This window comes from Plasmodium relictum, assembly GCF_900005765.1.
Source record: "Plasmodium relictum strain SGS1 genome assembly, chromosome: 1".
NCBI classification, from domain to species: Eukaryota; Apicomplexa; class Aconoidasida; order Haemosporida; family Plasmodiidae; genus Plasmodium; species Plasmodium relictum.
In genome coordinates this window covers 206,255-230,475 of record NC_041679.1, presented here as the reverse complement: position 1 = coordinate 230,475, position 24,221 = coordinate 206,255, and the positions used below count along the sequence as shown (strand labels likewise).

At 16.9% G+C, this 24,221-nt stretch overlaps 9 protein-coding genes across 9 annotated transcripts; 6 read left to right on the top strand and 3 right to left on the bottom strand.

The window, feature by feature from the left end:
* Positions 1 to 536: 536 nt before the first annotated feature.
* Positions 537 to 815, top strand: RPL37 (60S ribosomal protein L37, putative; the record flags this gene model as incomplete). The annotated part of the gene is made up of 1 exon (XM_028678400.1): positions 537 to 815. One exon carries the CDS (start codon positions 537 to 539, stop codon positions 813 to 815), a length of 279 nt encoding a protein of 92 aa, XP_028531408.1.
* A 1,110-nt stretch (positions 816 to 1,925) lies between these two features.
* On the bottom strand, positions 1,926 to 2,610 carry PRELSG_0104200 (conserved Plasmodium protein, unknown function; the record flags this gene model as incomplete). The annotated part of the gene is made up of 2 exons (XM_028678389.1): positions 1,926 to 1,976; positions 2,182 to 2,610. The coding sequence occupies 2 exons, from the start codon at positions 2,608 to 2,610 to the stop codon at positions 1,926 to 1,928; spliced, it is 480 nt and encodes a 159-aa protein (XP_028531407.1).
* A 439-nt stretch (positions 2,611 to 3,049) lies between these two features.
* Positions 3,050 to 3,584, bottom strand: PRELSG_0104100 (conserved Plasmodium protein, unknown function; the record flags this gene model as incomplete). The annotated part of the gene is made up of 3 exons (XM_028678378.1): positions 3,050 to 3,137; positions 3,212 to 3,296; positions 3,509 to 3,584. The coding sequence occupies 3 exons, from the start codon at positions 3,582 to 3,584 to the stop codon at positions 3,050 to 3,052; spliced, it is 249 nt and encodes an 82-aa protein (XP_028531406.1).
* A 777-nt stretch (positions 3,585 to 4,361) lies between these two features.
* PRELSG_0104000 (conserved Plasmodium protein, unknown function) lies at positions 4,362 to 10,122 on the top strand (the record flags this gene model as incomplete). Its single annotated transcript, XM_028678367.1, has 9 exons — positions 4,362 to 4,956; positions 5,284 to 6,092; positions 6,251 to 8,686; positions 8,844 to 9,174; positions 9,256 to 9,355; positions 9,438 to 9,492; positions 9,579 to 9,674; positions 9,961 to 10,028; positions 10,110 to 10,122. 9 exons carry the CDS (start codon positions 4,362 to 4,364, stop codon positions 10,120 to 10,122), a joined length of 4,503 nt encoding a protein of 1,500 aa, XP_028531405.1.
* A 371-nt stretch (positions 10,123 to 10,493) lies between these two features.
* PRELSG_0103900 (importin-7, putative) lies at positions 10,494 to 14,054 on the bottom strand (the record flags this gene model as incomplete). Its single annotated transcript, XM_028678356.1, has 1 exon — positions 10,494 to 14,054. One exon carries the CDS (start codon positions 14,052 to 14,054, stop codon positions 10,494 to 10,496), a length of 3,561 nt encoding a protein of 1,186 aa, XP_028531404.1.
* Positions 14,055 to 15,407: 1,353 nt separating this feature from the next.
* Positions 15,408 to 16,494, top strand: PRELSG_0103800 (ATP synthase subunit C, putative; the record flags this gene model as incomplete). Its single annotated transcript, XM_028678345.1, has 4 exons — positions 15,408 to 15,641; positions 16,011 to 16,109; positions 16,204 to 16,324; positions 16,451 to 16,494. The coding sequence occupies 4 exons, from the start codon at positions 15,408 to 15,410 to the stop codon at positions 16,492 to 16,494; spliced, it is 498 nt and encodes a 165-aa protein (XP_028531403.1).
* Positions 16,495 to 17,241: 747 nt separating this feature from the next.
* On the top strand, positions 17,242 to 18,833 carry PRELSG_0103700 (cysteine-rich secretory protein, putative; the record flags this gene model as incomplete). The annotated part of the gene is made up of 8 exons (XM_028678334.1): positions 17,242 to 17,328; positions 17,401 to 17,465; positions 17,582 to 17,633; positions 17,745 to 17,880; positions 18,189 to 18,250; positions 18,343 to 18,421; positions 18,579 to 18,610; positions 18,783 to 18,833. 8 exons carry the CDS (start codon positions 17,242 to 17,244, stop codon positions 18,831 to 18,833), a joined length of 564 nt encoding a protein of 187 aa, XP_028531402.1.
* Positions 18,834 to 19,643: 810 nt separating this feature from the next.
* On the top strand, positions 19,644 to 20,134 carry PRELSG_0103600 (40S ribosomal protein S29, putative; the record flags this gene model as incomplete). The annotated part of the gene is made up of 3 exons (XM_028678322.1): positions 19,644 to 19,699; positions 19,896 to 19,995; positions 20,126 to 20,134. The coding sequence occupies 3 exons, from the start codon at positions 19,644 to 19,646 to the stop codon at positions 20,132 to 20,134; spliced, it is 165 nt and encodes a 54-aa protein (XP_028531401.1).
* Positions 20,135 to 21,145: 1,011 nt separating this feature from the next.
* PRELSG_0103500 (RNA helicase, putative) lies at positions 21,146 to 24,181 on the top strand (the record flags this gene model as incomplete). Its single annotated transcript, XM_028678311.1, has 1 exon — positions 21,146 to 24,181. One exon carries the CDS (start codon positions 21,146 to 21,148, stop codon positions 24,179 to 24,181), a length of 3,036 nt encoding a protein of 1,011 aa, XP_028531400.1.
* Between the last annotated feature and the right edge of the window lie 40 nt (positions 24,182 to 24,221).

The following is a 24,221-nucleotide window of genomic DNA, read 5'->3' as shown; positions in this document are numbered from 1 at the left end:
AACAAAAAAAAAAAAAAAATTTCCACATGATTTATTTTATCAGTAGTATTTAATATTAACAACATTAATTATTAAAATACTTTTTTTTATAATATATATATATATATTTTGTATTATAAAATATAAAAAAAAAATTTGTAAAATTTTTATTTTTATATTAAAAAAAACTAATTTCAAAATAAAAAATTTGCTATACCCCAATAGTATCTGCGTTTTAATGTAGAATTTTTATAAAATAAAAGAACGATACCAAAAAAAAAAAAAAAAAAAAAAATTAAAATATATAAAAAAATTAATACCAACTTGGGGATAAAAAAAAAAAAAAAAAGGAAAAATAAAAAAATTTATTTTTCATATTGTTATTATATTTTAAGAATTAAAAAAAAAAAAAAATATGATATTTATGAAATATCAAAAAAAATAAACCCGTAGTATTTTTTTAAGCTAAAAAAAAAAAAAAAAATATATATAATATATATTTAGAGTTAATAATTTTTTTGAATTTAAAAATTAAAATTATATATAAGTTATAAAAGATGGGTAAAGCAGGTAAAGGTACTGGGTCATTTGGTAAAAGAAATGGAAAGAGTCACTTTCTTTGTATCAGATGCGGCAAGAGAAGTTACCATTTACAAAAAAAAAAATGCGCATCTTGTGGGTATCCAAGTGCTAAGAAGAGAAGATTCAATTGGTCAATAAAAGCAAAAAGAAGAAATACTACTGGAACAGGAAGATGTAGATATATTAAAACTTTAAGAAGAAGATTAAAAAATAATTTTATTGAAGGAAGTACTCCAAAACCCAAAAAAAGATAAACTTTTTCATAATAATTCAAAATAAGAAGAAAAAAAAAATAATTAAAATATGATGAAATCATATTTTTTACCATTAATATAAAAGAATTATTAAATACATAACTTAGATGCAGAATATATATATATATATATAAAACAAGTTGAAATATTAAGTATACGGAATAAATTTTAAAAAGATAAAATTAATAAAAAAAAGAAATAAAAGAAGAAATTAAAATTTTTAGTTTGCATTTTTTTAAATATATGTAGTATTTATATTTCTTTTTTGATTATGTTAAAATTTTTTTTTTCTTTTTTTATTTACATATGAAATAATTTTGTTTATATTATATATGCATATTTATAAATAATATTTATGAATTATAAACATGTTAAGTAATATTATTCTAAAAAAATGAAATTGAATTAATACAATTTATAAAAATAGACATTCTTTATAATGATTAGATGATAAATTAAATGTAAAAAAGGTTATTTTTATGATAAAAAAAAAAAATTCATATATATATTTTAGTGTAAGTTCTATTGAATAATACTTCTATTATTTATATTTTTTTTCTAAAAAATTGTGTGTATAATAAAATTTAAGTATTTAATTTGTTAAAAATTAAACTTCAATATAAAAAAGATTAAATAATTTTTAATAGAAAATTTGATTTTACAAAAAAAAAAAATTTAAGGGTTTTTCTCAAATTTCTAACTAAAAAAAAAGTAGATAAAAATACAAGCAAAAATGAATTATTTTTATATTTTTCTTTTTAATCTTTTTTCCTTTTTTATACATATTAATTATTTTGAATATTTATTTTAATATTATTTTATCTTCTAGAATTCAAAAATAAATAAATAAAAACATTTATTTAGAAAAAATCAAGAATATTAAAAAAAAAGAAAAAAAAAAAAAATTAGAGCATATCTCATATATATAGTAAAATACATAAAATAAATAATTTATTATATATTAGATAAAAATAAAAATTAGCTAGAGAAAACATTCTAAATAATGAAAACAAATATATATATTTATATGCTTCTTACAACTTCAAATTTGCTTAGGTATATTTGTGTTTCTTAAATAAAATATTTCATAGGATTAAATGTAGAAATTCTTTATTTATCTTCTGTTTTTAAAAGAAATTCTGATATTTGACAATTTTTAATCTGTAAGAAAAGAAAAAAAATTGTGTAAATATTAAGAAATGATAATAGAAACCAGACAAACCAAATATATAAGAAACTACAAAAAATTTATTCTAGTTTATTAATATAAAAATTAAAGATATATATATATATATAAGCAACAATTATTTGTGTTTTTATATAATTTAATAAAAATATTAGAAAAAAAAATAGTTTTTGTGCATACCTCATTAACACTATATTCTTTTTCAAAAAATAAAAATTTATTTATCGGTCTCGTATTATTTTTTTTATATTTAGTAATTTCTTTATTTAATAAATTTTCTTTTTTACTTTTTTCTTTCATATTGCTATTTATGACTTCTTTTTTTGTAACTCTTCTTTTAACATTAATTATAATTTTTTTTTTCCTTTTTTTTCTTTTTTTAATTATATTATTATTATTTTTATTAATTTTTTCATTTACTTTAGTTTTCATTTTCGTTTCCCTCATTTGAAAAATAAATAATATTATAATGGTTAAACTAATAAGGTTTTGAATTAAGTAGAATAAATAGATTTTATAAATGAGAAAATAATTAAAATTATAAAGTTTTATATAACAAAAAGAATGTGTATATAGGGTATTTTTTTTTTTTGTTATACACAAATTCATTTTATTTAATTAAAAATAATGTCAAATTATATAATTTTTTTTTTAAATCTGTTTTTTTATTTTGTTTTTAAACAGTTGTAAAACAAGTTTTATAACAACTGTGGTATTATGCACACATGCGAATGCAAATTGAAAGCATAAAAAAAGAAAAAAAGAAAACTTATAAAGATAATATAAATGAATATATTTTTTTGTTTAAATATATATTTAAATTTAAAATACTTATATATATATATATATACGTAAACAAAAAAAAAAAAAATGTTTATAAAGGAAACCAAGATAGTAATAATTCTAACACATTTAGAAGTTTCATTATGATGTATCAAAAATTTACAAGATTTTTAATAAATAAAAATGTTTTCAATTTAGATAAAAAAAATTAAAGATATTAAAAATTGATTTTTCATTAAATATAATTGTAAAATTATTATTCTTATTAGTTTTTTCTAGAATTTATAATTTTATTATTTTCATTGTAACATTCTCTGAATACTTTTAATTCTTCTTGACACTTTCCCCAGTTTCTTTATATAGAAAAAAGAAAAAAAAAATTTAAATAAACATCGAAAAATTAAAACATAAATTATAAAAATTATACCTATCAAATCTATCTAAACATTCCAATAAGGTATTATATTCTTTTTCGCATTTAGTATTTTCAATTTTATCATCTAAATACTCATCTATCATAAAAAGTATAGGAAAATAAAAGAATTTTTTTATAGAAAAAAATACAAAGTAGAACAATATAGAACAAAAAAAATAAAAAAAAATAAAAAATAAAATAAATAAATAAGAAAATGGAAAACATTATAATAGAAAAACAATAAAATTAAAAAAAAAAAAGAAAATTAAAATATAATTTTATAAAATTATATATATTAATAGACATTACGTGTATGTTCATCGTTTTTTGATTCCCTTTTGAAAGTAGATAAAAAGTTTAATAAATTTTTATTAAGGGCAACCATATTATTTTTAACTACATATCATTTAATATTATATTTTTATTGATAGATTTTTTTGATATAAACTCTATATTTTATTATATCTTAAAATTATTTTTTTTTTTTTTTTTTTGTTCTAAATAAGAAAAAAGTATATTTTTGTAAATGTTTTATTTTTAAAAATTTTTTACCTTAAGATAAAAAAAAAGGAAGTTATTTTTATAAGGAATTATAAACGATCTTATTAAATTTAAGAAAAAAATTAAAAAATAAAAAAAAAATTAAAGGAATATAATTTATTATTGTTTATATATAAAAATAAACAAAAATATTCATTGTTTAAAAATGCTTTAAGCATATATGGAAAAATATAAAATATATACATTTAGAATAAATGTTAAGAACTTATAAAAAATATATTTAAGATAGCTTAAAAAGTTAATAGTTTAAGTATAACATACATTTTGCTACATTTAAGAAATTATTTAATAAATACATAAGAAGTACATATCTAAATGATATATACATATATATAATGATATATTATCTAATTACACTATTACAGCTTTTAAGTAAAAATCCTTTTTTTGTAAAATAATTTTAATAATATCGATTATAAATTTTATAAAAAATAAAGAAAAAAAAATTATTTATATAATAGTGAAAAGGATAAAATGTGCTAAATTATTTTATTTTTTATGTTTCTTTTTTATATTTTATTTTATCTACGAAAAGATACATATTAGTGATTGAAGAATCATTGTTAATGATTGTGTGTAATTTTTATCCTAGAGATTAGAAATGATAAAAAATTCCTATTTTATCTTTTTAGTTGTATTTTTATTTAATTTTTTTTCTTTTACCTTAAGAAATTATAAAAAATTTAAAGTAAAAACCTATATTGGCTCATCAGCAAACGAGCTTAATCATTTATTCAAAAAAAATTCTAATAAATATTACTATAATATAAAAAAAAGTAAATCATCTAATTTCTTTCAATTATACGTAAGTGATGAAAAGGATTATACATATGAAGATATTGAAAAATATTTAGAAAAACATAATTTAGAAAATAATGATGATACAAAAAATGAAATTTTAAAACTAATAAATTATATATCAACTCTAAAAGATGAAGAAGAATTTTTTTCTAAATTCGGTAATATTAAAAGAGAAAAAAAATCAGTGGAGTATTATTTTAATCAAATGAAGAATGAAAAGGAAAGAAAACAAAAGAAAAATTATAATATTTTTAATTTTATTTTATCCTTGTATTTACATAAAGAAAATATTAATGTTTTCAGTAATAGTAAAAATTACAAAGATATTCAATCTTATTACTATTATATAAATAATCTTATCAACAATAAAGATTCTTCACTTACAACTCAAAATGGTAAGTACTTTTATAACTTTTAAAAAATCTCTTTTATAAATAAAAAAAAATTAAAAAGAATTATGTAAAAGTAAATAGACAATACTATAAATAATGTAAAAAAAAAAAAAAATGTATATATTTTTAATTATTTTGATATTATTATTTTTTTAAAGAATATATTTAAATTGATACTAATATTCATGTTTATTTTCATTTATTGTTATATAAGTATATATATATAGTAGTAATCCTTTTTTATATATATTTAGAAAAAAAAAAAAAAATAGTATTATAATGATATAATTAATTTCATAAATTTATGAGATAAAAAAAATTTTTTTTTAGGTAAATTAGATAAGAAAGATAACATATTTTCAAAAAAAAAATTATGTAATTTTATATCATTTTACTTAAAAAATGTAAATCTCTTAAAATATTTTTCATTTTTTTGTGTTAGTGGGATTTTAACATATTCTATATGTGCGCTTTTAAAAAATATTAAATTAGAAAATTTATTTTTCTTTAAAAACTATTTAGATATAATATACCTTTTAAAAAATGTGAAATTTTATGAAATAGGAATATTTTCATTAGTTTTAAATGTGTTATTTATAAATAAATATAATCAATATTTTTCTATAACAGAAGATTCATTTTCCATTTTATTTAGTCACTATTTTTTTTATAAAGGTTTACATAATTTAAATAGACGAAATATAGAAGAATTTATGTATAAATTTAATTATACGTTAAATGATATTTTAAATTCTTTAAATGATATGTTTTCTCAATATTTGATTAACAAAATTTATACAAATGAAAAATTAGATGAAAATATAATTTATAATTTAAATTGTTTTGTATCATTATATCAAAAACTATTTAGAAATAATAGAGAAAACATTAAAAACGTTATTAGTATGGTTTTGAACAAATATGATAATTACTGTTTAAATAATGGCAATAAAAATAAAGATATATTATCAAAAATTTTTTACATATTTTATATAATAAATCTTAAATTTAAGTATGAAGTTGTAGACATACATAAATTGAATATTATTAAAGAAAACAAATATAAAATTCCATTTTTTTCTAAAAATAATAAAATTTCTAATTATTGTTTGCTTATGTATATTTCGGAAAACTTAAATGTAAGTTTTTTTTTTTTTTTTTTGATCTCTATATTTATATAGAGAGAGAATAATTTTGTGAATACAATTTTTTAAAAAGAGTTGTATAAATTATATATAAAGACTTATTTATTAATATAATTATAAATTTTCTATTTTTTTTTTTTTTTTTTTTGTAGATAAAGGAAAAAATAATTAGTGATTGTATATTGGAAACCTTAAAAAAAGAATATGAAAATTATATACATTCTATATTAAAGAATAAAAAGTTTTCAAATAATGTTTATGATGATATTAAAAAAATTAATTTTATAACATTAGATAACAGTGTTATTGAAGAGGTTAATATGTCAATTTTTATTAAACTTGTAAAAAATATTATTGAAGATAAAAACTATGAATTATTTTATACTCAAAATATTTCCAAAGAAAATAAAAGAAAAGAAAACGAAGAATATGTAAATGAAAACAATGAAAAAGAGGGAAATGATGATGAAGATTTATATAAAGAAGAAAAAGATAAAGATAATTTAAAAAATAAAACAAATATAAACAATAATAACGTTGATGTAGAGTTTCATGAATCAAAAAGTTTTATAAATATAAATGAGAAAAATGAAGAAAATAAAGAATATAATATAAATGATGTTAAATTAATTAATGAAGATTTAAATTACGAAAGTAAAACTTTTAGTGATAATGATTCAATTGAAGATGAAAATATAAATGAAAATGAAAATGAAAATATATTTAATAATAATCATAATATATATAATTACATAGAAGATAGTGTAAAATATATAATAAATGATAATTTTAAAGAAGCATACGAAAAAGAAAAAATTGATAGTAACTTAATAGAAAAAGAGAAAAAAGAATTAGAAAAAAAAGAAATATTATTGAAAAAATTAAATGACATTTACTTTTTAAGAAAATATTTAATAATAGACAAAGCATTCACTGATAATTATTTAGAAAAATACTTATATTCCTATATTTATAAAGAATACAAAATATTTATTAATAATTTAATTTTCAAGAAATTAAAAAATAAGAATGACAATTTATTCTTCTTAAAGAGGGGAATATCTTTATCAAATAGATGCACTGAAAACATTATAAAAAATATTATTCTAGATTTTGTAATTAAAACAAAAGAAAATATCAATATATTTTTAAAATTAGAAAACATGGGTAAGTGTTTAAAACTTGTAATAAATTTAATAAACGTTTATAAAATGATAAAAAAGAAAAGAAAATATCTTAAAATAAAAAACGAATTGCTTAATTTAGACGATTTGTTTTCATTTAATTTTTATAATGAAAAGGATATTATGAATAATTATACTTATGATAAAGATAAAAATAGTACTACATATGAAGAAATAGATAAAATCGAAGAATCTTTAAAAGAGAAAAATAATATAGATATAAAGGAAGAGAGCTTAGCACAAACCAGTGAAGAAATTTTAAAGGATGATGAAGAAGAAATTTTACACAATAATGAAGAAGAAAATTTAAAAAATAATGAAGAATATTTCTTAAAAGAAAATGAAGATTTAGAACATAGCATTCATAAGGATAAAATAAAAGAAGACAATGAAGAAAAAGAGATTATTTTATTTGATGCCAAAAAAAAATTATATGAAGAATTTGTTTTAAAATATATGAAAAATCAATCAGAAAGAAAAATATTTAAGACAATTTTTAATTTAAATTATGAAGAAATTGATAAGGAAATTGAGGATAATATTATAAATAAATTTTTAGAAAAAGTTGCTAATAAATATTTAAATGAATTAAAAAATTTTGATATGGACTTTAAAATTATAGGAAATGATAATCTGTTTAATTATAAAAACATACGTTTTGAAGATCTTTTGGCAGAAATAAAAACAAAAAGAGCTCTTAAAAAAGAAAAAATAGATATTAATAATTACAAGATAAAAAAAGAAATTGTCTTTGAATCAATTGATGATGAATCATTTAATGATATATGCAAAAAAATGTATATAAATAAATTGTTTGAATTAAAAGAGAATATTTATAACAATAGAAAGGAATTATATTTTTATGAAGTTATATTAAATATAAAAAACACAGAAGAAATTCACGATTTATATTTAATTGATGAATATGAAAAAATGATAAATGATATAATAAAAACAAATATATTAAATAAAAATTACATAAACATTAAAAATATGTATTTGAAAAAAATTATTAATTTTTTAAATATATCTGATGAAAAGTCTGTTGATGTAGAATTGAGTTGTATTTTCAAACAAACCTATTCTTTTTTTCAGAAAATTAAAGAAAATTTTTATATTTACAAAAGTGATGAAGATTTTGTAAATAATATAAATGAAATATTAACCATATATAAAAATTTCGATCTTATAAAAAAGAAGAATGACAAATATTACGTGAAGTTCTCTTTAATTGAATCCAACTTTAATTTAGTTGAAAAAATAATTGAACGATATGTTTTATATGTAATTGACGTTATAACAAATGAAAACAGATTAATTTATAGAGAAAATATTTTTAGATTAGCAAAAATTTTAGCTGTTAATGATACAGTTATAGATGATATATCAACTAAAATATACAAGGTACTTAATTAGTATATATATATATTTTTATTGAAATTTCTTATTTATTTAGTAATTTATATGCTTAGGTTTTCAACTAATTTAATTTTATCATATATATATATATATATATACATGTGAGAAATAACTTACCATATAAATATTTTTTTTTTTTTAGAAATACATCGAAAATCAAGAATTACATGCAATAAACAATATGGATTATTTTTTTAATTTTTTACTTAATATGAAACCAGAAAAACAAAAAAATATAGTTTTAGACAATTTAAAAAAAAAATTAGAAATTTATTTAACCTCTAATGAAAATTGTGAAGATAAATTACAAAAAGTATATGATTTAATAACTTTCACAAATAATAATTTACAAATTAAAAAAAATATATTCAATTTGACACCCTTGAATTATGAAGTGATTTATGAATTTTTAATATCATGTATTGACAATTACTTGCATTTGGAAAAATCAGAAACTTTTATTTCTTCTGAAAGTAAAATTTGATTTTATTTATAGAAATATACATATATATGTATATATACAAATTTTGTATTTTTTTTTTTTTTTTATATAGGTGATTACATGAATAATTTTAATGATTTTTTAAGCAAAATAAAAATTCTTATGATAGGGAAAGAACAAAATTTTCACTTTTCACACATACTAAATATTCTGTAAATATAACATATTTTTAGTAAAATATACAAGTTATTAATTTATATATATAATTTTTTTATACATATTTTTTGATGTTAGAAAAAAAGACATTATCAATAAAGCTATCACCTTATTAGATAAATTTGAATATGATGTAATAATAAAAACAATTCAATAGAAATTAAACAGTAATATTTCATCTGTATACTTTTTTTTTTTTTTTTTATTATTATTATGCAGAAGAGTATTGAAGAAATATATAATTTAATAAAATTACATATGATTGACAAAGATATTAATTTTTCTGATATAGATATTGAAAAAAGGAAAAAATTAGTAACAATAAAAAAATGATGACTACACTAAATTATGTCTATATTCATTACAATTATTTATTGAAATAAATAAATAAACAAATATATATATATATATATATATATATATATATATATATATATATATATATATATATTATAGGAATAAAATAAATACATAAAACATAATTTTAATTATTTCACTTTGTCAATAATATTTATTTTTATATTTAATTTATAAAATAAAAATATGTATTTTACTTATTTAATTTATAATATATTTTTCTTTTCCTTTTTTTATTAATTAGATCAACATATTTTCTTATCAAAATATTGGTGATGAAAAAAAATTTCTTTATTTAGACCTTTTAAATAAGTATGAATAAAAATACATATAATTCATAACTATATATATATATATATATATATATTAATATTACTTTTTTTTTTATTATAGGATGTTATTATAATAAATTAATTACTGTAATTTTTACTACGAATTGCTTTATTTTTTTAATTGATTTTGTACTGAGGATAAATTATTTCAATTAAAAGAAACGAACACAAAAAAAAAAAAAAAAAGAGAACAGTTAAACTTTAATATTTAAAAAATTATCTTTTACGCGTTTTTTATATGGATTATATTAATCCTTTATGTATGTATATATATATATATATAATCTTTTTTTTTTTTTTTTTTCGTTATTAAAAAAAAAATTTTTTTTTAATTATTTAATGTATATTCAATATTATTTTGTTTCTTCTTTTTTTTTTTTTTTTGTATTAATTTTTTTTTTTTGACTTCAACTTATAAGTAGATATATTAAATATATCTTCTCATTCAAATATTGGTTTGTTGTTCTTTCTGTGCATTTAAGTCAGCATCAAATAAATATTTAATTTTACTTAATATATCATTATTGTATGTATTTTCATACTTTCTATAAAAATTTGATATAGAATCATATAAAATTTTGAAAGCATTAATATCATCGAAAAAACCTTTTCTATATTCATCATTGCTATAATCGGAGCAGTCGTCATAATCATAATAAGCATCATCATCGTCATCATCATCATCATCCTCATTAAAATTATTTTCAACTTCTTTATTAAAATTATCTTTTTGTATATTATTATCTAAGTTTTCTAAAGCAACGTTATCTTTTAATTTTATTTTCATATCATTTTTTTTTTCTAAAGCTTCAATAGTTTTAATTAATTTGAATGCTTTTTCATTGGTAGCATCCTCATTTTCATCTATATCGACTTCACTGTTATCATCTACTGATGATGTTTCTGAATCAAATGACTTTTCAGTTGTTTCTTTGGTATTTTTATTTTCATAATATGCATTGGCTACATTAACTAAATTTAAAATAAAAGAGTTTACTTCATTTATATGCATGCTGATATTAGAATTATGTATATTTTCTAGTATAGTACTCATTGCTAATAAATATAATTTTCTTGTATTATTAATTTTTATATCATTTAAATTAGAAAGAAATAATAAAATATAATTAGTTTTATTCATATTATTGAAGAAGAGAAAAAATTTATCTACATCATATATTATAATAGCATAAAATAAAACTTTGATATATTCTAAATTTGTTTTACTTAATATATCTTCATCATATTCACTACATATACTTTCGGTCTCATCGTTATTTTCTGCAGAATCTTTTTTTTTTTGATTCATTATTGCCATTACTTCATCATGTTTAAAAATTTTTAATGAAAAAGCAGTTAAAATTGGAATAATTAATTCGTCAATTCCTCTTATTTTAACAGTAGCTTCAAATAAAATAAAAAACAACTTGCAGCTACTTTTTATAATTTTTGAATGCAATGCAAATATTCCCAACCTATATACCATATGGATATATTTCATAAAATACTTCTGACTATACATATTTACAAAACATGATGTTGCCTTGGATATAATATTATCAAAAACCCCAATAGAAACAGAAAAGTCAAAAATAAAATCATAAAAATAAGCATCATTATTTTTTTCACTGACAATTAAATCAGTACTTAATATTAACTGTGGATTATTCCTTATTAAATTAATTTCTTTCATTTTCAAATTTTCGTCAGAATTAAAATAAAATATATCGTATAATTTTTCAAATCGTAAATACACTTGTTCGTCAATATCCAAATAGTATGTTATATTAGTTAAAAGTGATAATGCTTCCTCTAAATAATCAATTGATGGAGATTTAAAAGTTTCATCTACAACAATATATAAATATGATACAGTATTTTTGTAAATTTCTTCTTTATTTCCTTCATCAACTGAATCTAAAAGACTTAATATTGCTGTCAAGATAGATAAAATAACTGAATTTAAATCTAATTCTTCATTTTCATTTTTTTTTCCTTTTTTTTCATTCATACCAATTTTTTGCTTAATAATGGAATTTTCATTCATATTATTATCACAGTGATTTCTTAAATTATTTTCTAATGAATTATTTCTATTTTCATCCACTTCTTTTTTATTCATCAAGTAAATAAAACTAGAGCACAATGCTATAATTACATCGTTTACATAAGGTGTAATATAGTCTTTATATGTATAAGCTAAATTATCAAGAGTCATTACTATATATTCACACTTTATCTCTTTAATTACATTTAATAAGCGTTCAATTAATATAGGTATTGTCTTAATAATTGCATTTTTTAAAAAATCATTTTTAATTTTAAAGAACTTTTTAATATATGATGCACTAGCCACTCTTACTAATAAGCTAGAACTACCCATATGATTTAGTATGATTTCATAATTACGTAAAAGACTATTTAAATCATTAAAATGCTGTACTTTTTTAATAAAACAACAATATGTAACAATAGATTGATAGCATAACAGGTAATTTGGGCTATTTAAGTCATTTTCAACATATGTTTTTAAAAATTCTTCTATATTCATGTTTCTTTTTTTATCACACAACCTATTGTAAAGGCATTCTAATATTTTTAAAGCTCCATATTTATATTTACAAAAATCATTGTTAAGCAACGTTTCTATATCACTTTGATTTTCTTTTCCATTATTATTAGAATTATATAAATTATTATTATATATCACATTATAATTTTCATTATATGTACTTATAATATTTTCGCATAATAGAAATAAATCAGATATATGCTTTAATCCTCGATATCGTGTTAAATCTTTTATAAAAGAACTGGCACTTGCTTTTTTATCTTCAACAACATATGTGTTGAATATATTAATCGTGTAATCGTATTCATCATAAATCATTTTTTCAATATCATCATTATTATAACATAAAATTGGGAAAATAATATTTCTAACTAGAAAATCAACATTATTTTTTATATAATTTTTATAAATTAAGGCATTTTCTACACCATATGATAATCCTTGTAATATAAATACTAAACATTCATCTGTTAATGTTTTCTTATTTTTATGATAGCTTTGCAAAATGATAATAAAATCTTCAAAAAAGGGGCATAACCATTTATTTAGAAACATTTCACAAAATTTTTTCGTAATATCATTATTGAATTTATTATAATTTGTATTTACATATCTAGAAAACAGCCTGGTTATTATATCAAGAACTATTCTTTTGCATTTAAATTGAGGCAAATTTTTTAAATAATTTTCATCTTCTATATAATTAGGAATTATTATTTCATTTTTTAAAATAAAATCAAATAAGCTAAAATAGTTATCCATATACTCTAAAATAATAACTTCTTTAATCAGGTAACTATCATTCACATAATAATATATTTTACAAATAATACTTAGGATTTCACTAACATCATTATTATTTATATCTAATGAACTTAAATCATATAAGCAATTTATTAATGGATAAAAATATTTATTTAAAATTTCTGTATATAATTCATTATCTTCTTTTTTCTTTATTTTTAATTTTTTAAAAATCAATTTCAAACAATATAAACTAACATACAACTTTCTGACATCTTTTCTTTGATTAATATCCTCTAGTATATTATCTAATATATAAAAATAATCAGGAAAATTGTTATGAATTAATATTTTCATTATTTCGAATAACTGAATATATAGTTGTTTATCTTTCATTTCTAAATATAGAAGGCTTTCATATATATTTTTTGTTAATGCACCTATTTCTTCATTTTTTAGTCTGTCATAATTATTTTTTATGCTATTTTTCAAAAAAATAGATGCAGATATTCTTATATTATCATCTACAACATCATTGTTTTTGACAATATTTAGGATCACATTTATATAACCATCTATTTTTGTGATTTGCTTTAAATATTCTTCGCACTGACTTCTTTTCTCTTTTGAATCACTAATAGACCCTTCTAAAACTTCACATAATTTTTGAGTGCTCAATAATTCATTCATTATATTCTAAAAAAAATTTTATAAATACTTTGTTTCGATAAAAAGAAAAAGAAAAAGAAAAAATACAGAATACCAAAATAATTGATACCTCTATAATAATGTATCTGTTAAAAATAACTTATAATTTTAATTTGGAATATTTATTCTTATTTTTTTTTTTTTTTATATATATATTATAATTTATTTGTTACTTTTACAATAAACTATTTTTATTTATATTAAAAAAAAAAAAAATTTTACATAAACTTTATTTTATAAAGTAATTATATGATAACTATAATGCATGTTCATATTTCTTTAAAATAAAATTCATAAATATTAATAAGGAAAAATAAGAAAAAAGGAAAGTAAACAAATTTGGAAACTGATTAATTACAACAATTAAATGAACAGTGATATGTGTAAATAAAGTATATATCAACAAATTTATGAATAACAATACACAAATATTTTATATAGAAGATAATAATTTTACATAGAAATGTATAATATGCTTTATTCTTTATTTTAATAAAAGTTTAAAATAATTTAAAAAAAAAAAATTTATATATATACAATATATAAATATATTTTTTATTTTTTATTTTTTATTTTTTTAATATCCTTAGTCTATATTCTTTTTATTTTTTAAAAAAGTAGCTTCTAATAAATATATATACTTATTTTACCATTTTTATTTTTTTTATCTTTATAAAAATTAAGTATTTAATTTTAATTTTTTTTTTTCTTTTTTTTTTTTATGAATAAGAATTTGAATATAGATCTTAGGTACTTTTAAAAGTAAAAATATATTTATATATTTTAATTTTTTTTTTTATATATATATATACATGTACAACTGTATCCAGTTATATATTTTTAAATGATACTCAGAAAAAAAATAAAAAAGTAGAATATAAAATACAAGAACAGTTAATATATGTATACTAAGAAATATATAAAGTAGATCAATTTTTTTTTCCTATTATTTTTCTATTTTTTTTTTAATATTATTTTATATAGGCATTACATTTTTTTTTTTTCTTTTTTTTTTTTTTTTTTTTTTTAAGTACATGCTTTAGGTATGCTAGAAAAAAAAAAAAAAAATGAAAAATTTTTATTTACATGTAGAATTAACTGAAAAAAAAATTTTTTTCATATAAAAAAAAAAAAATACAATATATTTCACAAAAAAAAATATTTAATATTATTTTTTTTTATATAAATAAATGAAATTAAGAAATTTTACTATAAAAGAAAATAAAATAAAACAAATACAAATAATGCTCATTTAATGTGAAAATACCTTTTTATCAAAAAAGAAAAATATATATATATATTTAACACATTCTTATTAATTTTTAATTTTTTAAAATGAGTAAATTTTTTTTTAATACTTTAAATTCTTCCCTATTTCAAAATTTTAAATTAAAAAGCTCATTTTTAAGTAGTGGATACTTTGTTGCTAATAGAAATTTCTCAACTAAAGTAGGGGGGACTTTTTATTACAATGATTTATTTAAAACAAATAGATTTTTTAAATATTATCACACTTCTCCATTTATAAGCAAAACAATTAACAATGCAAATTCCAATGCTCTTCTTCAGGTAATTTAAAAAAAAAAAAAAAAATAATGAAAAAATACATTAAATATTTTTTTTTTTATATACTTCTATATTACATTTCTATACATTAATACATATATATATAAAGTATCCCTGAATAGTATATATATAAATATATTTTAAATAGTTTTTCTCTGTTATGTTTTCTTGTAATACATATATATGTAATTTTAGTTGTATTTAATATGTATATATTCTTTCATATAATGAATTTTTTTTTTTAATAAATTATATTTTTTTTTTTTTTTGTTTATACATTTTAATGAATATGATTTAATTATCACATGAAAAAATGTTTACTATATTCTATGATAATTAAAATATATATTTTTTTTTTATTTCTTTTTTAAGAAGGATGAAAAAAATTATATTAATCATCAATTAGGTGTCAGGCATGATAGTGGTATAGCAAGCTTATCAGCAGCTATTGCACTAATATCAGTTGGAGGGGTAGGAAATAACAAATATAAAAAAAAAAAAAAAAATTATATTTTTAATGGATTCGTAAATATTTAAATGTTTAAAATTTTTTTTTCTTTCTTAGGTAGCTCAAGGTATAGGTAATTTATTTTCTGCGTTAGTTTTAGGTACAAGCAGGAATCCATCTATAAAAGATGAATTGTTCACTTATACATTAATAGGAATGGGTTTCTTAGAATTTTTAGGTAAATATTTTTTTTCAATTTTTTAAATAATAAGATTTTTTTTTTTTTTTTTTTTGTTAATTTCATTTGACTATTCTATTATTTTCTTATTTTCATTTTTTTTTTTTGTATATTATTTTCTAATAGGTATTATTTGTGTATTAATGAGTGCTGTTCTGTTATATTCATAAAATTATTTTTTTAAGAATTCTTTTTTTCTTTCAAAAGGATTTATATACATATCTAAATCAGCAGTTTAATAGAATCTTTATATTTCAAACATCATATAATAAATTTAAATTTTCACATAAATATATATTTTTTTCATCTTTTTTAACCTGTCTTTTTGAAAACAATTAAAAATTTTCACATATTTTTATGAATCACATTTTTATGATGAATTTTTATTTATATTTTTAATATTGTTAATAATATATATAAATATAAATTACTAATAAAATAGTGGCAAAATGATACAGAATATTATAAAAGCACATATATATAAAATTGAGCTATATTTTTAATTTCTTTGAAAGAATATTATTACATTTTTGTTTTTTATAAAAGAAATAACTATAAAATTAAAAATTTTAAATATTCCTTTTCATCACATTGTTAATAATAATATTAGAAGAAAAAACTTTTTTTTTTTTTTTTTTATCTTGTATATACATTAAAGAAAAAAAACAATAAGAGGATTAGTATGAAATAATATAAAAAAATGATAATATTTAATACTTTAATAAATAAAGAATAAAATAAAGCAATATGATTAATAGATAAATCTATCTCTCCTTCTCTCTCTCTCTCTCTCCCTATATATATAAATTCTTTTGTAATATAGAATCACAGAAATATTATACTCTATTTTAAAATATATATTTAAGTAATAAATTGCTTCATAAAACAAATTATACTATACAAGGAATTGATACATAATGATTACTTTATTTATATTCAATATTTTTTGTTTTTTTTTTATTGGCTTTTGCATCATTGTAGAAGGGAAATCATGCAAATTTAATGTAAAAATAAAAAAAAAAAAAAAAAAACACACACACACATACATTTTTCAATGTGCTTGTATTTTTAAACAGAAAAAATTAATAGTAGAAAGGCATGATGATTTTAGATTAAAACATAATGCAAAACCGTTGTCCTGGTGATTTTTTCTTATTTAATTTAATAATATATAAATATGTATATTATTATTAAAATAAAAAATTATATGCTGAAACAATTATAGTTTATTTTTATTTTCTTCTATAAAGGAATAAGCAACTTGAAGAGATTGCACAAAAAGAAGCCAATTTGGTTATTTTATTTTTATGTTGATACATTTTTTTTTTAATATAAATATCACTATATATAATTTTAATAATCATTACAATTAATATATTTCTTTTTTTTTTTTTAAATATTTTATAATATAAATTATTAGATAAAAACAAATTCAGATTGTGTTCTAACTTCAAAACAAATAAACACAAATTATTTTAATTTTTTTAAAAATACTGAAATTGAATCAGCAGTTAATAGATGGTATGAAGGAATTAACGATTATGATTTTGAACTAGGTAAAAAAAAAAAAAGAAGAAAAAGAAAAAAAAGGACGTGATATTATATATAATAATTGAATACTAGATTACTGGTATTTTTTTTTTTAATAATGTAGAAATGTTAAAATTACTCTATTATAGATAAACTACTAAAATATATTATGAAAATGAAAAAAATAAGTATAATTATTATTCTAAGAATATATAAAATAAGAAATATATATATATATATATATATTTATATAAGAGGATAATTAAAATATTTATTTATATTTCATTTTTTTTAAATACAAATTTTGATTATATATAAATATTTTTAATTTTAGGTACCATCAGAAGGAATAATAATGTTTTTGAATTTACTCAAATTGTGTGGAAAAGTGTAGAAGTAAAAAAAAAAAAAAAAAGTTTCTATAAATTGAATAAATAAAAAATTAAGATGGTTAAAAATAAAAATATGCATATATATGTGTTTATTAGAATATTGGTTGTTCTACTGCTTGCTGCAAAACTACTGGTATTCTAATTTGTAAATATGATAATTATCCAAATAAACCAGGTTCAATAAAAGATACAGTATAGTTTTGAGTTTTCATTATGTTAATATTCATAAAAAGAAAATCTACTAATTTAATTTATTATTAATATATTTATTACTATTCTCACTAATACCTTTTTGATTATTAATTTTTTTATTGTTTTAATGCACCTTTTAGGTTATTTTTCTGACAACGTTGGCGCTATTGATGTAAAATAAAACAAAATATAATAATTTATGTTTAATATATTAAAATTATATACCGCTTTTTTTTTTTTTTTTTTTATTAATTTTATTTTAATAAAATAAATGTAATAATAATGATAATAAGTATAGTTACAAATGTAAAAAGGAAATTCTTTTTTTTTTTGTTTTTTATTAGACAATATTTGTTTTTAACGATTTAAAGGCTGAAAAAGAAAGAAATGATTAATTTTTTAATTATGATAAAAATAGCTTTTATATGTGATAAATTTAATTAATAAAATAATTATGTTAGAATAACATAAATAAAAAAGTTTCCGTTTAAAGCTAAAATTCGTACAAAGTTTTAAAAAAAAAAAAGAAAAAAAAATCTATTGTGGAACCCCTTGAGACTCTCTTTTTTTTTTAATTTTTTTATACTTTTGATACAAATTTTTACAATTGTTTTCTTTTTTTTTTCTTTTTTATAATCTCTTATTTTTCATATATAAAATATTTATTTTAATGTTTGTTATTCATGGTTAAAAGTTTTTTTTTTTTTTTACCTTTTTTTTTTACTTTTTTTTCTTTTTTCTTTTCCTTTTTAACTTATTTTTGATAGAATACATAATATCTTTTAAAGAAAAGAAAAATTAAAAAAATACTATTATGTAATTCTATATTCTATTTTTTTTTATATAATAGAAATATACATAATTTACTTTTTTACTAAAGAAAAAAAAAAAAAAATTGTTATAGAAATCAAATTTTATTATAATATTTTTTTTTTCCCCGCTTCCGAAATAATTTTAATTTTGTGTATTGATTTAAAAAAAAAAAAAGAAAAAAATTTTGCATATATGTATTTACAATATAAAAAAATAATTTTTTGCAAAAAAAAAAAAAAAAAAAAAAAATTTTAAATTAAATAAAAAAATATTATTATATTTTTTAATTCAATAAAAATATACTCTGAAGAAATTTAACAAATAAAAGTTTAATATAATTTATTTTATAAAAATTTAAGAAAAAATAAAATATATTTTTTATCATTTCAACAATGGGTTGCATTCAAAACGTTCATCCGAAGAAATACGGGCAAGGATCAAGGCAATGGTAAAGAAAAGATATTTAATTTTGTAAAAAAATGAGATGAAATAACATAAAGGAAATGAGATAAAAGAATTTTGTATATTAAATTTTTTTTTAAAAAGAGAAATTATTTAGTAGAAATAAAGATCACTGTGAATATAAATATATATATATTGAATATTTAAAAAATATAATTATTATCCCTTTTTCTTTTTTTTAGCCGTGTATGTTCAAATAAGCATGCTATAATAAGAAAGTATAACATCAATATATGCAGACAATGTTTTAGAGAAAGAGCAAATATAATTGGTTTTAAAAAGGTAATTACTATTATAAATGTATATACTTTTATTCATAGTTAATTTTTTATATTAATATTTATAATTGTATATATATTTTACTAATTTTTTTCTTTTTTTAATTTTTTATTTTTTATTTTTTATTTTACAGTATAGATAAAATGTATTTAAATGTTATTTTATTATAAGAAGATTATTTCCTTTTTTTTTTTTTTTTATTTTCACTTTTTTAAATTTTATATTTAATGATAAGAACATAACCTTTATAAAATTTTATCATGTACTTTTATATAAATAGATTGTATTTAAATAGTTTTATAAATGAAAAACAATACTAATATTACATGTGATTTTTTTTTAATTAAAAAACACATTTGAAAACTTTTAGATGTTTTAATAAATTGTATATATTATAATATTTTTTAACATCATACTTTCATTTTTATAAAAAAAATTTTAGTACAATCAAATATTTGTAATTTTTAAAAAAAAATAATAAAATAAAATAATAGATCAATCTATAACAACAGAAAAAAAAACAATATTCTTTTTATTACTTACATGTTTTTCCTTTTTTTTTTATTTTTTATTTGTATTATAAAGTAGAAAAATATCACTTCCTTTTTTATAAGACAAAACTAAAAAGAAAGCAAAATATATAATAAAATTAATGAAAAAATATATATAAACACTTAAATTAATTAGCAAGTTTATTATGTTGTTTTTCTTTTCATTTTGTGAAGTATCTTAAGGTAAATAAAGATATTTCTTCTCTAATAATTTGATTCTCTTTAAAATATTATTAAAAATAATTAACAAATAAATAAATTATAAAATAAGAACTTTATATTTTTGTTTTTCTTTTTTTTTTTCTTGAATTATTTAAAAATATTCGCTTAAAGAAAACAAGCAAACTAAAAAGGGTTCAAATAAATTATGAATTATTTATATTAAAAAAATAATTGTGCCTACGTACTTTTTTTTTTTTTCTATGTAAATATAGAAAAAAGAAAAAAAAGAAAATGGAAATTAATATTTTATAATTATAGAAAAATAAGTATTAATTAAAATATTTTTTAATTTTTGATACATTTTTTTTTTTTTTTTAATGTTTTATATGATATGCTTCCAAACATAATATATATTAAATAATGAAAACAGTTATAAAAAGATGATAAAATTTTTTGTTCACATTTTAGTGAGTAAACAGAAAATAGTATTTCGTAACATTTCAAAGAAGAGATTTTACAGCATTACAATAATAAAAGATAAAGATAAAGGATATGATAGAAATGTAAGTGAAAACATAGAAAATGACCATAATTATTTAAAGGATTTACACAAGATTGGATTTTTAGGAAACGTAAAAAATAAAGAAAGTATAAATGAACGAAAAAAAAACGATAAAAAGTCATTAAAAGAAGAATTACAAAAAACTAGTTTTTTAGAATATAATTTTAAAACAGATATATATTTAAAATTGAATGAATTAAAAATTTTTAACCCAACACAAATTCAAAAAAATACGATACCATTATTGTTAAATTTCAAAAAAAAGGCTAGCGTAGAATCTAATAAAATAATTAACTATGAAAGTATCTACAATGATATACTAAAGAATAAAATAAACATTAATACGTATTTAAAAAATGATTTAAATATTAAAAATAATTTTTATGATGTTAGTAAGTACAAATTTTTTGATAATAATGTAGGAGAATGTACAAATAAAAAAGAAGAATTTTATATTGATGAACAAAAGTGTTTTAATGATGTGTACTTGATTATTAGTCCAGATAATAGTGGGAAAACATTAAGTTATTTTCTTCCTATTCTTCATAATTTTTATTTGAATAATGAAAAAATAATGAAAAATTTATTGAACTTTTACAACTTTTTAAATAAATATAATTATAAGAAGTTTCGAAATAAAATTTTTCGTAAAAAGGAAAGATTACGATTTCTTAAAAATAAAGAAAATATGTTTTTTGATATATCATATGAAAAATATAAAATAAATAATAGATATATAAGTATAAGAAAATATAATAATTATAATACTAATAGTTATTTTAAAAGTAAAAAAAATAATAAACTTAACTGTTTAAAACATAAAAAAAATATTTTTTTTCCTTATGCTATTATATTGACTAATACAAGAGAATCAGCTTTTGAACTTTTTTCTTTTTTGAAAAAATTTGATATAAATATTGAATTATTAAGTGGGGGTTATTTAAATAAAAAAAAATCAATTAAAAAACATCATATGGAATTATTTTTAGGTAATAATAATAATGATAAATATAATTCAGAAGATATCGATGATAGGAGTACAAGAAGTAACGGATTTTTAAATACATGTGATATCTTAGAGAAAATAAAAAGAAGGAAAAAAAATAGCAATAACATAATAAACTATAACATTGATATTTTAATAGGAACACCTGATAAAGTTTTTGAAAAAGTGGAAAATTATAAAAACAAACATTTATATAATTTTAAATTTTTAAAATATATTGTTATAGAAGAAGCCGAAACATTATGTAACCCTTTTAATGAAAAAAAATTACAACTAATATTTAATCATATAAAAAATTATACTAATATGTATTACTTTCACGGAGATATGTCTAATAATGATACTGAGTATGAACACATTGGTATAGATAATCAAGAAGAGAATAAAAAGAAAGCAAATGAAATAGAAAATGAAGAAATAGAAAATATGAAGAGTAATAACTTATATAAAAAAAAAAATATTCATACAGATATTTTAAAACAAAAGGAAAGCGACACATATTTAGAAGAGAAAATGGATAGTAATAGAAATCATAATGAAACGATTGATAATAATTATGAAATGAACAATAATTGTAATAAAAGTATAAATAATAAAGAAATAACGAATAATAATGATTACATAACAAGTAACTTTAAAAATACAACTAAAAATCAGAATGCAAGTAGTTCAGAAAAAAAAAAAAATAAAGAACATATAAGTAATTTAGAAAATTTCGATTTTAAAAATAACACTAATAATAATGAAGACAGCAATATAAAAAAAATTAACACTACAGAAAATGTAAGAAATACATTAAATTCAAACATACCAATAACAATATTTGTATCACCTACTAAAACTTTTGCAATTAGTGAGTTTTTAAATAATAATATAAAAAGCAAATATATCCAACAAATAATAAACATCAACAGTCACAATGTTAATAATTACATTAAACATGTTTTTATTAATAGCAAAAATAAAGAAAAAGTTTCTTTATTACTTGAAATGCTTGATAATAAAGAAGTAAACAAGTATAAAGTTACTAATCATTCTCACTTTTTAAATAGATATGTGATATTCTGTAATACCAGAAAGAGTGTCATAAATTTAAAAAATATTTTGTCAGAATTAAAATACAATGTGAGTTATATTCATAATGAAATGAATTATAAAGAAAGAACTAGGAATTATAGAGAATTCAAAAAAAAAAAAACAAATATTTTAATATGTACAAATATATTGAGTAGGGGAGTTCAATTTGAAAATACTCAAATAATTAACTATGATATTAGTAATAATATAAATGATTACATTTATAAATCAAGCAAAGTCACTTATAATTCAAATAATACAAATAATTCTTTGACAACTTTTTTTAATAAAAAGAACGCCAATTTAGTTAATAACATAATAGAAAGAGCAGTTGATAAAAAACAAATAATATTTCAAAATTTGAATAAAAAAGTTAGTAAAATGCTAAAATTACAAAGTAATTATTATGATATTATAAAAAAAAAAAAAAAATTCCAAAAGAAAGGAGGAAGAAAAGCAATGAAAATATCTCCTAGAAGAAATTGTCTAAGTAAGAAAAATAAAATACTCTCAAAGAAGTTATATTTTTATCATAAAATGGATATTGAACGAAAAAGATTAATAAAAAAGGGAATACTAAAACCTCATGAGAAAATACCAAGATATCCAAATAGAAAAGCAGAAATATATGATAGTAATGAATACAATTCTATGAATAAACTAAATGATGGTTCACTGCAAATTTTAGCAAAAAAGAGAAAAACTAAAAGGAAGAAAAATCAAGAAGAAATAAAATACGAAGAAGACACTATCGTTTTAGATAATATGCCTACATATGAAGAAGAAGCAAAAATAAAAGAAAAGAAGTATCAAAAAAAAACTTATTTTTAATAAATAAAATTTTGAATTTATATGTTATATGAATTCATGT